The following is a 14164-nucleotide window of genomic DNA, read 5'->3' on the forward strand; positions in this document are numbered from 1 at the left end:
GATAGATAGATAGATAGATAGATAGATAGATAGATAGATAGATAGATAGATAGATAGATAGATAGATAGATAGATCACATGCTCCCTTAGCTGTGTGAATTAGCCCAACACGTCAAAACGTCCTAATTGATTGCGAAGTTAATAACCTAAATCAAGAAAGCAGAACCATACCTGAATATGTTTTCTAGATCAGTCTGTGCAGAGATTAAAAAAAAAAAAAAAAAAAAAAAAAAAAAAAAATCAGATAGAATATCTGTGCAGAATGTTTTTCCCACGTTTCTTCTTATAATCTTAACATTACAGCTATAAATAAACGTTTGACATTATTTCTTACAACCTGCAAATAATAAAGCGAGGCAACTCAGTGTGGAGAAGGCTACAATGACCTATAACTTACCGTGGAAAGAAATACTTTTGACAAACTGACATTAGGAGATGAATATGCTATCCATTTAAATCCGAGCTCAACATTTAGAATAAACAAAAAAAAATCCGACTTAAAATATTTTTTTACTCACGTTAATGAACCTCTCACCGGTCTGTCCACGTAGCCACAAGCTAAAGAAAAGCAATAAGCAGCTTTCTCTGCTTTTAAACTGCGGCTTCCTCCGTCCGCCTGCCTGCCTGCCCTCAAACCCCATAGCCGTCTGAAAATATTGCATTTTATATCAGCAAATCGCGATTAATATTGCATTACCTGCATTTAAAAATTCGTTTTTATAAATGCAGGGGAAAGTGAAGGATAGGGTGAATAGAGATATGTGGAGGGGGGTGTAGAGGTCACACAGTGTTCCTTTAAGAAAAATAAATCTACTTTTATTATTTTCTTTAATTTCTTCTTTCTTTCCTCTCTCTCTCTCTCTCTCTCTCTCTCTCTCTCTCTCTTTCTCTGCTTTAGAGCTGCTGTTAAGTTATTCTGACTCTGCTGTGAAACTTCATTAAATGTTGATTGTCAGGCCCGTTTCAACACTGCAAAAGGCGGTATAACTTTGTCTTAGTTAAGAATTCTGGACATACAAATCAATGTTTCATTTAACAGCCTATCCTGCTGTAATTAAGCCCACAGGTGCAAACATTCAAATAGGTGGGAAACTAAAACAACCCCATACCAATAATTATACTTGTAACATGAAGTAACTTGCTCAGTTGTGCCATTTAAAAATGTAACATTCCTTAAATTAGCTCAAAGACTTTGAGTATATGTGTTGTGATAATGATGATTAATATTGTTAATATTATTATTATTATATTTAGTATTATTATTATTAGGCTGGGATACTAATTATTGATATGCATACTATACATATTGTTTACATTGTCTACGTTCATTTTAAATCTGGCACAAAAAAAATGTATTAAAGGTACAAGAATTAAAAATCTATTTCAGTTTTAAAATGTGACAATGCAATATTTCTCATCTGACAATGCTTCACTTTTATATGCTTTGCCTCCCAAATTAGGCAAATGCCCAAAACCATCCAGAAGATAATCTTTAAAGAAACCCATGCTTTCATTTTGATTAATGGACGCTTCATCTCGATTGTAAAAAATGCAAGAGAAAATGTATAAATTAAGTGATTTAAAATCATAACAAAACCGACATGTAACATTATATTAGGTCAATTTATAGCGAGTTGTCGCGACAATAATACAATATTTACATTAAAAACCATAACAATGTTCAGTGTGTGGGGCCCAATCACAACCAGCAAAAAGCATCGTTTTCTTTCTTCAATTTATTAGAAGATTGCTGGAACACACCTCCCTGTTGAATTTGGCTTACAGGATGAACAGTACCAATGAAAGTAAGAGGACAACAGAGGAGATGGAGGAGTTGTGAGAGGGAGAAGGAGACATTTTTGTTCCATGATGCACATGTCGCCTCGCAGTTTTGTAAACATACCTGTGCACAAAGTAAAAATATTACTCACACAACGTTTCCGTAACAATTAACACGACAAACAACGTGGTGATCTTAAGGTGAAAACAGGCATTTAAACAGTGACTTACACCATCCACAAAACAAGGTCTAGCAGTAGGCAGCTCCACTGTAACGCAGTGACTCTTTTCCCAATGCATAGAGTGTTTGCACTGCAAAAACTGAAACCCATGAAGGAAAACTTCTTGTTTTTTTTGTTTTTTCCACCGAGATCTCTCCTTGATGAGGAGGACAATTCGTTTTTGAAGTTTCTCTTCGTGATGCCAATGTTGTCGATAGACCCTATTTAATTGTATTTCCAAAAACACAGGAGTTCACCTCTGATAAGTGACAAAGTGTCTGTATATACAAAAAACATTTCGACACAGCCGATCTATAAACCTAAAGGGTCTTTTTGTGCAAATTCAAAATAAATATATCTCTAGATGACAGCCCATCGAGGCCAACTTACTGCCCGTGAATTAGGGTTTCCATGCAGGCCTAAACATTAGTTATTTTATTTTTTTCGTTAGCCATAAAAGTTTGCAAATAAATTTGAGTTTATAGCAGCCTCCAAATGAGAATAAATGAACACATGAATAAATTAACAGATTCATGAATTATTCTATAACAACAACGACAACAACAACAACAACAAAAAAAATCCAACTGAAAAACACAGTTCAACAATCAATGAGGTAATTCGTAAATGGCTATACTTCAAATAATAGGCCTATTAGGAGAGAAACAAAATAACTCGCTATAGTATCAAGCAAATTACCTCTTTCCACGTGTGTTTAAAAGGCAATGTCGACGTCGCTAAACTTTCCCCTCGTGACAACGGAGCGACACTTGTGTAATCTGTTATTTGCATACTTCACATTCACCGATAACGTGAAAATAAACAAGATATATGAAGCCTCGTAAAACGGGCACTACAGCCCCATTGTGCACCGACGTGTAAAATCGCCGGAGACAAAAGAAGGTGGTGCCTTTTAGTGTCCCATTGGTCCCCAAATTCAGTCACACAACTTTTGTTTGTTTTTTTTGTTTTTTAATTTTCTTTGCTCATCAGTGAGCAGCAGAAAATTTCAACCTCTTCTGCTTCTGTCTCTGGTTGCAGAACCACACTCGCACCACGTTTTTTTTCAGGTCCAACTTCTCGGCTATAGCTGCTATTTTCTCCGACGACGGCCGAGGCTGCACGGCGAAGTACGCCTCCAGAGACCTCTTCTCCGGGGCCGCTATCGACGTCCTCTTACGTTTCTTTTCTCCTCCGTTGTAAATGTCCGGTTTGTTCATCTTCTCCCTCTGGGCCCCCTCGGCCTCCTCCAGCCAGGCCTGCAGGATGGGTTTCAGTGCGATCATGTTGTTGTGGGACAGAGTCAACGACTCGAAGCGACATATTGTACTTTGGCTGAGGGACCCCACTCCGGGGATCTTCAGGTTGGCCAGTGCACCACCCACGTCCGCCTGGGTCACCCCCAGCTTGATCCTCCTCTGCTTGAACCGCTCCGCGAACGCCTCCAGCTCCCTTGGGTCCGTGTCCGAGTCATTGATGGAGGGGAGTCCGGCGTTCGTGAGTCCTGGCCCGGCTTGACCCCCTCCGTGATGGCCCGGTAAGAGCCCGTGGTGGGTGAGAGGCGAGTTCATGCTCATAGCCTGGTGGGAGAGGTGGTGGCTCAAGCCGTGCATGTGCGAGTGTGGATGGGTGGAGGAGGCGAGGAGCCCTCCTCCACCTCCACCTCCACCTCCTCCACCTCCTCCACCTCCACCGCCTCCACCGGACCCGTCGTGGGCGCCGGACATCAGGGATAAGGATGGAGAGGTGATGTGGTCCATGATGTCCTGCGGCTCCAGGTTCGGGTGGTGGTGGTGGTGATGGTGGTGGTGGTGGTGGGCCAGCGGCACGGTGGAGTTGGAGGAGCATGGCACCGTGCTCATCGTGTGGTAGGTGGCGTCGGGCTTGAACGGGTGCGTCTTGCCCTGGGACACGGCGATGTCCACGGCAGCCATGGCCTCGGCACGAGCCAGCAGGGTCTCATCCAGGCTCGCGAATATGTTGCTCTGGAGCTGGAAGGGGGAAAAACCAAAAAGGGTGAGGAGAAGAAAAGAAAAACACCAATGTATGTGTCAGTCGGGACTTTTGGCGACACACATCATCCTCATCAACATGAATACAAAAACAGTAAAGACAGGCTAACATGCTTTCAGAAACAAGACTTCTTCCAGTGAACACATGGAATAAACATGAATAATAAACTTGTTATTACGCACAGACGGCGTTCAGCTCGCTACATGCATGCAAGCAACAACAAAACAAACAAAAAAAAAAAGCACAAAGTTGTTTTTTTTATGCTTGTAATTTACCTGTGGAGTTTGTAGACAGGCTCTCCTTATAGCTTCCGAGCTGGAATGCAAAGTGGTGTACTTGTGCTCGGGTAGAGAGGGATGCATGGCGAAGTGCGGCTGTTTGCTGTTCATGGACATCATCTTGGCGAGCTTCTCCAATTAAAGTGCACGGGAAGAAAGGGGTAAAAAAAAAAAAAAAAAAAAAAACTGCTACAAGAGCAGGGAGATAGTCATAGATAGGCTACACAGTGGTCCTCCTCCGCCTCTCCGGTAATGATGCGCTGTGGTTCGCTGTGTAGTGCAGCCTTGAGCCCGGAGATCACAGAGATGCCTGCAGTCTCTCAGACGCACTTATCTGTCTACTGTTTCCCCACTGCTGGGGATGAGAGAGGCTCTTACACCTGAGCGCCTCACATCTCGTCAAGCCCTGCTCGGCTGCTCTCGCGAGACTTAAACGCTGCCAGAACAGTGAGCAGACTGACAGATATATATATATATATATATATATATAAAATAAAAAACTGCTCACAGGCCAGGGCTGTAACATCTGGAGACTAGACGCCTGCGTTTTTGTTTTTTTTTAAGGGCTCACTTCACTCCATCCAGCCTTCAGGCCCTGTTCTTTACTTGGAAACAATTGATTTAACACTTTTATTTTGAGTTGTCATACGTTTAAGACTGGTGTTTATCCATCTGATTTCAGGACGTTGTTATAAATCTAGAATTATTGGTTTGGAATCACTATTAGTAACACAATCTGTGATTTTTTAAATGTATAACAATGAATGAAAAGCAATATTATAAGTGTAAAAGACATCTATACATTTATTTTATAGACTTAATGAGCTCTCCACAACAATGGCACATGTTCAAATGTGCAGGTTACAGGCTTTGTCCCGTCTGTCTCCCATCTTAACCCTTTGGAAGTAATGAGGCCGTCGTCTCATCATTAAAGCTCATCACAGCCAGATGAGCACTAAACAAATTGATTTAATACACCAGCGTAACCTTGTACACAGTCTTAACCTAAATTAATTAATCCCAATGAATGAACACTTCATTTATTCAAACCACAACGGTTGGCCAATTAAAATTTCATGCAGCGATTAGAGGTATGTGAAATATACATGATATCGTTAAATTTGCATAATAAATAAGGCGCTTAGTGCTATAATGGAATGGCTTTGCGTGTGAGGTCTCTTAATGCGTGTCGTTACAGGCTACTACATGCTTTTATCCGCATTAACAGACTATGAGTTTTGGTCTTTTAAGAGCTAAATGAATAATTGTTACTGTTAATTGTACTGCAAATCATCAGGAAAAGTAGCACGAAAAGAGAAAAATGACAATGTGCTTAATGTTAATCCCCGAATTCCACTAGAAATCACAATATGAAAATTCACCACAAAATACCAGACCCACATAGCCCATGTACATCCTCAGGAGGGAGTGAGGTGAGTTGAATCACGTGATCAAGGATCTACACAAATAAAAGACAATGCCAAGAATAAACTTCATACATTGTTTCTCCATGCATTACTACTTTATTTCCTAACGAACTCTTACACTGCAATATTTATTTCAGAAAAGCAGTTTTTCATGATAGTCGTGTTCATCCGTCTTCAGTATTGTGTGCCATCATGAAAAGATTACCACTTGGACCTTGTTTACTGATTAACTTGAAAGGACAAACACATACAAGTAGGCTGGAAGTATGTTTGGAAAAATGTCTCCGCACCAAAACTGGTGCACTATACAGTATAACAAAGAACAGCGCAGAAGGGTTTGTCAGATTACAGAATTTCAGGCCCTAGCAGCATTTAGTTGCCACTGAGACCTATTAGTAGACTACACACAAAAAAACTATCAATATATGTCATATTTTGTCTTAATTTATACAATATAACAACAGACAAAATGACAATAACTTACACAGGAGCATCACATTCCCAAATGTATTCTGACGAAACGTGGAGTTAATATTTAGCTCCACGTTTTGTTTGTGAAGCCTGACCGAAACACACTACAGTGGAGGGCACAGCGACAACACACAGGTTCTCATTTTTTTTTAAACCTTCACATGAGCTTTGAAAGTTTGGTGGGACTGCTTGAGTTAAAGGGACTGTGAGACTTCCTCTTTGTTGGCTGGCTGATGTTCAGTGCGTGTCTGTCTCTTGTCGTGTTCACAGGTTTACCGGTGCAGCTGGGGGACGAGGTGGTGGAGCAGGAGGTCACGTGATCGTTGTCTTGGCTTGCTGGACTGAGAGAGCCAGACGGACCGGCCTTGTTCTCTTCCAGCGAATCAAACAGCAAATCAAAAGACAGTTCGTCAGTCTGAGTGGGACCACAGTCAGCGGCCCGGCTACCGCTCTCCCTAGCCGACACCAGCTCACCTTCCTCTGCCGAGCCTTTTGGAGCCTCTTTGTCACTCAGGGTGCCGACCGTGTTGTTAAGTGGCGAGCGCTTCTTCTGGTCACGCGGTTCTGGTTTGCCACCGCCACTTGACGAGACATCGGGGCACGTTCGTGGTTCTGGGACCAGAGTGTTGTCCAAGTCTGCGCGAGGGGAGGAAGCCAGGGAGCGCTGCGACCCCCGGCTACTGGAACTCTCTCCATCAAACATCATGGAGTCCAACTCTGAGATTTTGTCCAGGTAAGCTGCATCCATGGATGCCTCGCAGGACGTCTGGAAACCACCGAACTCCTCACCTTCGAGAGTGGGGGATGCGGCTCCTTTGACTGAGCCGTCTGTACTTGGACCCGGACACGACTCGTCATTAGAGTTTGCTCTCTGCCAATCGCCCCAGAAGACAGGCTTTGGGGGTTCCTCGTCAGTATCTGCGGGCAAGCCTTTGGGGAATTTGCCGAGGCTGCTGAATTCGTTCTCCATGGTGCCGTTGCTCTTGCCAGGGCTAGGAAATTCTTCAAAATCAAGCTTCCTCAGATAAGACGCTGGTTTAAATGCAACTTTCTTTTCACGGACGCCAGGGCTTCTCAGAGTCAGGGACCGGAAGGCCGAGGACGGGGTGGCGGGCAAAAGGTCGGAGGAGTTGCTCTCCGAGTCCTCGCTTTTCAGGTCTCCAGTCAGGTCTCCAGTCAGATTGTTATTAGACTCTTTTTGATCTGCAGATGGCACGAAAATCAAACTGTGATTTCTAGAGAAGGTTCCACCTTCTACCACCGGATTGCTGCAGATGGACTTCCTCTCATTGTCACTCAAGCTTCTCATCATCATGTTGATTTTGTGTTGCTGTGTGAGTGCTTCTGACTCAGCCTTGCTGTTCAGACATGCTTCCTGCCCTTCAAGACATCTCTTCTCAGGTTTTCTGACCCGAGACTCCAGGTCTTCGATGAACTGGTCGCTGCGCTCCAGAGCCCTCTTCAAGTGGTCCACGTCTCGCTCATACTGCTGGATTTTACTTTCCAGGGCTGCCACTGTGTAACGACCAAACCTGGGGACAGACCATTTTGTGTCTTTAATATTGTTCTAGGATCATCATGACAGGAAAGCCTAATAACATTTAGCTGACAGAGCATATGTACCTAATATGCAAAAGAGCACATTTGAAAAAGAAAGTAAAGCCAAGATAGAAATAAAAATGCTCTTAACTTAGTCTCTGTGACCGCTTTTCAAATGACAGAGAAAGGGAACCTCAAATCATACGCAGACTGGGCAATCGTATTGTGACATCGGCCAGCTCTGACAAATAACCGTTTCTCCACCAAAGCATCTCAAGCAATCTTTTCAGATGTTTTTCCATTTTTAGGCTGGCTTTGTGGATTTGGAGCTACTCATGGTTAAACGTGAAATAATGATACTAGTTACACTTGAGAGGATTGAAGGAGGTACATTTCTTAAACGCCGGGCTAACACTAGCAGAGTATGTTCGCACATCATTAACTGGCGTTAGCACTTCTATGCTAAGCTATCTACTGAAGGTATACTGAATGCATATACATGCAAACTCACAATTGCAAAAGTGAGTACAGGAACAGTGTTGTTCCTTGACTTGATGTCTTCTGTCTCAATCGCCAGGTGATGTGGTAGGTTGCTTTAACACTGTGCTCTGTGGGCTTTAGCTTCTATCTGTATAACCTGTTTACACTGCTAAATCATCTGATATCCTGAAAACATCCTTAAAAAAACGCTTATTTTAGGCCTTTCTGTCTGCTTCTTTCCGAAGTCTCTTTTTCCTTAAAATGAGAATATATTTATGCAGGGGACTGCAGTTAGTGACAGTGTGGGCTTCATTGTTCATGGTTTGAAACTGAATTACCTCATTGTTCCCAATGCCTTAAATGTGAAAACTACTGTTACTATCTGTAAGAGTTCATTTGGTCTGTACCGTTACCCATGACAGTGACTTATAAGTATTTGTCCTTTTCTAACTGATTGTGTAATAAAAAATAAAACATTAATGAGCGATTAAGAAGGAAAGACACTTACTTCTGAGGAGATCTGCTAGCCACCTCTGCTTTCAATCTCATGTTCTCCTGTACAAGGTCGACATTTTGAGATCGTAATGCCTTATTCGCCTGAGGATGGTAAAGAATCACATTTGCAGTATGTTACAAAGGCTTCCACCAAGGTAGCAACAAAAATAAGTCAAGCATATCATTGCATTAATATGCAGCAACTGTTAGTTCCTATGCATTTTGCTCCATTTTTGTTTTAGTTTGTTGTTTTTTTGTGTTTATTACTTGAGCACTTATGACATAAGACAGAATACACTCTTTAACATCAGAAAAGGAAGCGTGGGGATTGGATTCATCCCAGGGGATCGAACCTTAAGACGATCACCGCCCACGGCCGAACACCCAGCAAGAACCGGACTAAACGCTCCTGAAAGTCGAGAGGAGAAGTGCCGCGATGGAAGCTAAGCTGACCCAGCTATGACCGTAGACTAGTCCACCACCCAGTCGGCACCTGGCTGATGTCCTGTCGCAGGAAAATTCAAGCTAACCCAGCAACAGGGGGTCGGTGACTGAAGACCACATCTTTACAGAGATCTGGCTCCATCGTTGCATCCCGGATCAAGCTGCACTTGACGGGTGGATGCAGGACGGAGGCGAGGACTCCGGTGGGACAAGAGGAGGCGTACTCTGTTTACATCAATGATGCTTTGTGCTCAACAGTACTCACATTTGATGAACAATGTTTCTCTGATGTTGATTTTTTTTGTGTTAAGAATTTGGCCTTAATGCAAAGAGAATTGTTTTGTTTACATTCCTCCTGATGCAAATTCAAAAAAATGCACTACTCTTTTGTTTGTCATGTTTTTCTTGTGTAGCAAATGGGCTACAACTGCATTTATATAAGCAACCCCGTGCTGCATAATTACAATAAACTGTCCTTGTATCCTTGAATCAAATAAGCTTATCTCAGTGTAAAGATGGTAATCAAGTAGGGGGGGGTAAAAAACAAAGAGCGGTGTCAATAATGTATGCCTTATTCCTTCATATAATATGATGAATCAAAATGAAAACCACGTTAAGGTATTAGTATATAGTATTCCCTTTGAGGATCAAATTCAATAGATGCAATATCAGTAAAATGGAAAGATTATCACAGGCTACATACCTCCTTTAGCTTATCCATGTCCTGCTTTACTTTATCACATACATCGCTGGCAGCTCGCAGCTTGTTTGTCCATTCTTCCAGGACGTAGGGGTCAACTTTCTTGTCATCTGTTTGCATTGTATTAATGCTGCAGGGATCCAAAGCAGTCTTCAGCTGGGACTCCAGACTTTGATTTTTTATTTTCAGCTCCTCGTTTTCTCTGGTGAACCCTTCAATTTCCTCCTGTTAGAGAGAAACGGTGTGAAATGCAAAACAAGGTTTAACCAACACGTTTTTTGGCAACTTAAAAGCTGGACACTGTGTAAATCTGAAAAAATAATTTATTGCTTCATAAAATCTGACATTCTGTGAAGACAAAAAATAAATTAGCAAATTGGCATCAGTGGTTGGGGGCTGCAATTGAAAATCCAACCTGCAGCCTATGCCACGTTTTTGTGGCGAGAAACCTTGTGATATGTCTGTTCGAGAGCATCAAACTTCTGTGAAAACACATGGCAAGATAAACCCATACCTCATACTCCCGCAAAAGAAGTTCTCCTCTGGTTTTTCTTAGACATTTCCTCATGGAAGGACTATCATGGTGATCGCTCTCACTTGTGCCTCCTATAAACATAATTACATGAGTAAAGCAGCAGATCAACAGACTTGACAACACAATATATATTAAAGTAATGTCTCTCAGCTTTGATGAAGGTGCAACAAGGCACTTGGTTGTTACCACAGAGCTGCTACCCAAAAGCATAACTATGGAAGGCTGTAGTGCTGCTTTGTGAAGACAGACCTGCAGGAATGAAAGCTCTGCAACCTTTTTTTGTTATGTTTTTTAAAACTGCCACCTAACTGTAGCAAGAAATATTCTAGTGAATGACTCAGTTCATCCAAGGCAGAAGCCCATTAGCCTCAGTGAGCAAGTATGCATATCAGCGTAGACTTGTATGATTCTGCAATGTCATCCCAAATGATGTAGCCAGCCAAACAAGGATGAAAGGAAGCTGTGGATTTCTGTGATCAAGAATTTCAAAAAATCTAAATCATCATAAAACACAGCATGCAGGCGCAAAAAGGAAATGTCTGTAGGCAAACACGCACCCTTACATTATCAATATCTAGCTAATCTCCTTTGGTCTCTGCCATTTCCAATGATATATATATTTCTTCATCTCCCAAAACTTGGATTGTAATAAAAAAATATTTGTAAAAGTTTCTCTCTTGTCAAATGCATTTCAAAACAACATTTGGGGAAATAAAACCTTGGTTGAACCCTGGCTGCCCCTCCTCACAGTGTATCGTGTATGAACTTTTACTAAACTGAAAGAAGGCCTAAAAGGCTGTTACGTTTCATTCGCGCACAGTTTAAAACAGAAGTTAACAGTAGGCCTGTACCACCTGTGAAACAAAAGGTTGAGTAAACACATTGCACAGACTCTCTTCTACGGAGAAGAAAGAAACAACACCAGTAATTGTGAAGGCAAAACTTTCTCGCAAAATTATAACCATGTGGACCTTACTGTACATTTACAGGCCATATAACCAAAACAATAAGCTATAATTATTGAGGATTCGTCCCCAATAAAAGCTAACTTTATAAGAAATGATTTGAGGCATATTGTTATTTATATATACACACACAGTACCAGTCAAAAGTTTGGACACACCTTCTCATTCAACTACTTTGAAGAATCTAAAATATAAAACATATTCTGGTTTGTTGAGCATTTGTTTGTTTACCACATAATTCCATATGTGTTCCTTCATAGTTTGGATGTCTTCAATATTAATCTACAATGTAGAAAAATAAAGAAAAATAAAGAAAAACCATTGAATGAGAAGGTGTGTCCAAACTTTTGACTGGTACTGTATGTAAAAGTATAAAGAAGCATAAAATGTAAATACTCAAGTAAGTCCAAGTACTTCAAACGTGTAGGCCAAGTACTAAACTTGAGTAAATTAACTTAGTTTCTACCACTAGATGTACCTAATAAACTTGGACACTGAGTGTTGTTTTATGTGCGCTTCTAATACTGTAGTTCCTCGGTGAAAAGAAGATTCATAGTGATACTTTGCTGAATAAGAAATATGCTAATCAAAATACAGTACCAGTCAAAAGTTCAGACACACCTTCTCATTCAACTACTTTGAAGAATGTAAAATATAAAACATATTCTGGTTTGTTGAGCATTTGTTTGTTTACCACATAATTCCACATGTGTTCCTTCATAGTTTGGATGTGTTCAATATTAATCTACAATGTAGAAAAATAAAGAAAAATAAAGAAAAACCATTGAATGAGAAGGTGTGTCCAAACTTTTGACTGGTACTGTAGGTAAAAGTATAAAGAAGCATAAAATGTAAATACTCAAGTAAATAATAATATAAAACATATTCTGGTTTGTTGAGCATGTGTTTGTTTACCACATACTTCCACATGTGTTCCTTCATAGTTTACTAAACTGAAATGACACAGTCCACAACTTCACCAGCATGCCCCGTTTACCGTGACTCAACTGAGATGCTGCAGGCACATGAAGCCTCGCGTTACCTCTCCTCCCCTCTTCTCTCCCCTCTTCTCTCCCCTCTTCTCTTCTCTCCCCTCTTCTCTTGTGTCTGTTGTCCTTGTTTGTGTGGAGATACTCACCGATGACTTCCCTGCAGGGGTTCTCTGCTGTGATGGGGACTCTGCAGCTGGGGCACTGGCTGGCCTTTTTCAGCCACATCTCCATGCAGGGTGAGCAGAACACGTGGTGGTTGGCACAGATGACCGGCTGCCTGACCTGCACGCAGAGAAACACGAACACATGACGTCTGAACTAAACTGTGGCGATCACCTTTGTTTACCGACTTCAAAACAAAGAGCGGAGCTGCAGTTACCTTCCCGAGACATATCTGGCAAGAAATCGGCAAAGTCAGAGAAAGGGTGGATGTCTGGAAGTTGAGAGCCATGCTTTGTGAGGAAATACACGGTGCGCGTACACAGACAACAAACTTCAAACCAGCGAGGAGGTACAAATGTCCCTCCGGTCCGCAGCGCAAAACGCGCCGAGTCTCGGAACTACGGCAAGCCGAGAAGGCCTAAAAGGCGTTTAGGTTTCATTCGCGCACAATTTAAAGTAGGCCTATGCAACCTGTGAAACAAAAGGTTGAGTACACATATTGCACAGAGGAGAAATAAATAACTCCAGTTATTGTGTGAAATCATAACCATGTGAAGCTGTTATGGCAAATGTTTTGGCAAAATATTGCCTATTTAAACTTTGAATTGGAGCAACATTAGCTTTCATTGTGTGGCCACCTGATGTAAGTGCAAGGTCCAGTTCCTAGGGAAATATATTTCTCTTTAGCTTGTAAAATAACGTTACCTGGCTGTCTAGTTAACAGTAGTCAGTAACGTTTAGTTTATTAAAACGGCAGCTGGGTGGACGAGAGGTTAAAATGGACCTTACTGTACAATTACAGGCCATATAACCAAAACAATAAGATAAGATAAGATAAAATAAGATAAGATAATCCTTTATTAGTCCCGCAGAGGGGAAATTTGCAGGATTACAGCAGCATAGGGTAAAGTGCACACAAGAGACATAGTAAAAGAAAGACAAGATAAAAATAAAATGAAATAAAAACAAGTATTATAAATAAGCAATAAAAAAAATGTAAAAAAATCCACAATAACTGAAATATTATATGTACAGACAGAAAAAAAATAAGCTATAAATATTGAGGATTCGTCCCCAATAAAAGCTAACTTTATAAGAAATGATTTGAGGCATATTGTTATTTATATACAGAACCAGTCAAAAGTTTGGACACACCTTCTCATTCAACTACTTTGAAGAATGTAAAATATAAAACATATTCTGGTTTGTTGAGCATTTGTTTGTTTACCACATCATTCCATATGTGTTCCTTCATAGTTTGGATGTCTTCAATATTAATCTACAATGTAGAAAAAAATAAAAATAAAGAAAAACCATTGAATGAGAAGGTGTGTCCAAACTTTTGACTGGTACTGTATATCTATATAAGATATTTATAAATGGAGCTGCAAATATGAAGGGAAAACTTTTAGGCCTAGTTATTTTCATTTAATGTGCTTTATATTTATTTGTGTTGGTCTGAAAAGTCAAGACACTATTAAAAAATAGTGAGAGACTATTCAAAACTAACTTAAGGTTCAATGTGTAAGATTTGGGCAAAGATTGAACTAACAGAATGTGAAGAAGAGGTTAGAGTGTTTACGTTATGTCAAATCTATGTATTGTGTTGCAGAGAAAACTCACCTCTTCAAGAAGTACTACCCTGAGCCTTCCACTTAGCACT

General features: G+C 40.9%; 2 protein-coding genes across 3 annotated transcripts; both read right to left on the reverse strand.

Moving 5' to 3' along the window:
• Positions 1–2989: 2989 nt before the first annotated feature.
• On the reverse strand, positions 2990–4411 carry pou4f1 (POU class 4 homeobox 1). 2 transcript variants are annotated; one of them, XM_054619400.1, is made up of 3 exons: positions 4289–4411; positions 3721–3991; positions 2990–3669 (listed from the first exon to the last, which is right to left on the reverse strand). In XM_054619400.1, exons 1-3 carry the CDS (start codon positions 4409–4411, stop codon positions 2990–2992), a joined length of 1074 nt encoding a protein of 357 aa, XP_054475375.1. The 2 variants fall into 2 exon arrangements, with proteins under 2 accessions (XP_054475375.1, XP_054475366.1); XM_054619391.1 differs by having other exon boundaries at positions 2990–3991.
• A 1926-nt stretch (positions 4412–6337) lies between these two features.
• On the reverse strand, positions 6338–12906 carry obi1 (ORC ubiquitin ligase 1). The gene is made up of 6 exons (XM_054616837.1): positions 12719–12906; positions 12486–12621; positions 10362–10453; positions 9851–10072; positions 8717–8805; positions 6338–7721 (listed from the first exon to the last, which is right to left on the reverse strand). Exons 1-6 carry the CDS (start codon positions 12788–12790, stop codon positions 6347–6349), a joined length of 1986 nt encoding a protein of 661 aa, XP_054472812.1. The 5' UTR covers positions 12791–12906; the 3' UTR covers positions 6338–6346.
• Positions 12907–14164: the final 1258 nt, after the last annotated feature.

This window comes from Anoplopoma fimbria, chromosome 2 (assembly GCF_027596085.1).
Source record: "Anoplopoma fimbria isolate UVic2021 breed Golden Eagle Sablefish chromosome 2, Afim_UVic_2022, whole genome shotgun sequence".
Classification (NCBI taxonomy): domain Eukaryota; kingdom Metazoa; phylum Chordata; class Actinopteri; order Perciformes; family Anoplopomatidae; genus Anoplopoma; species Anoplopoma fimbria.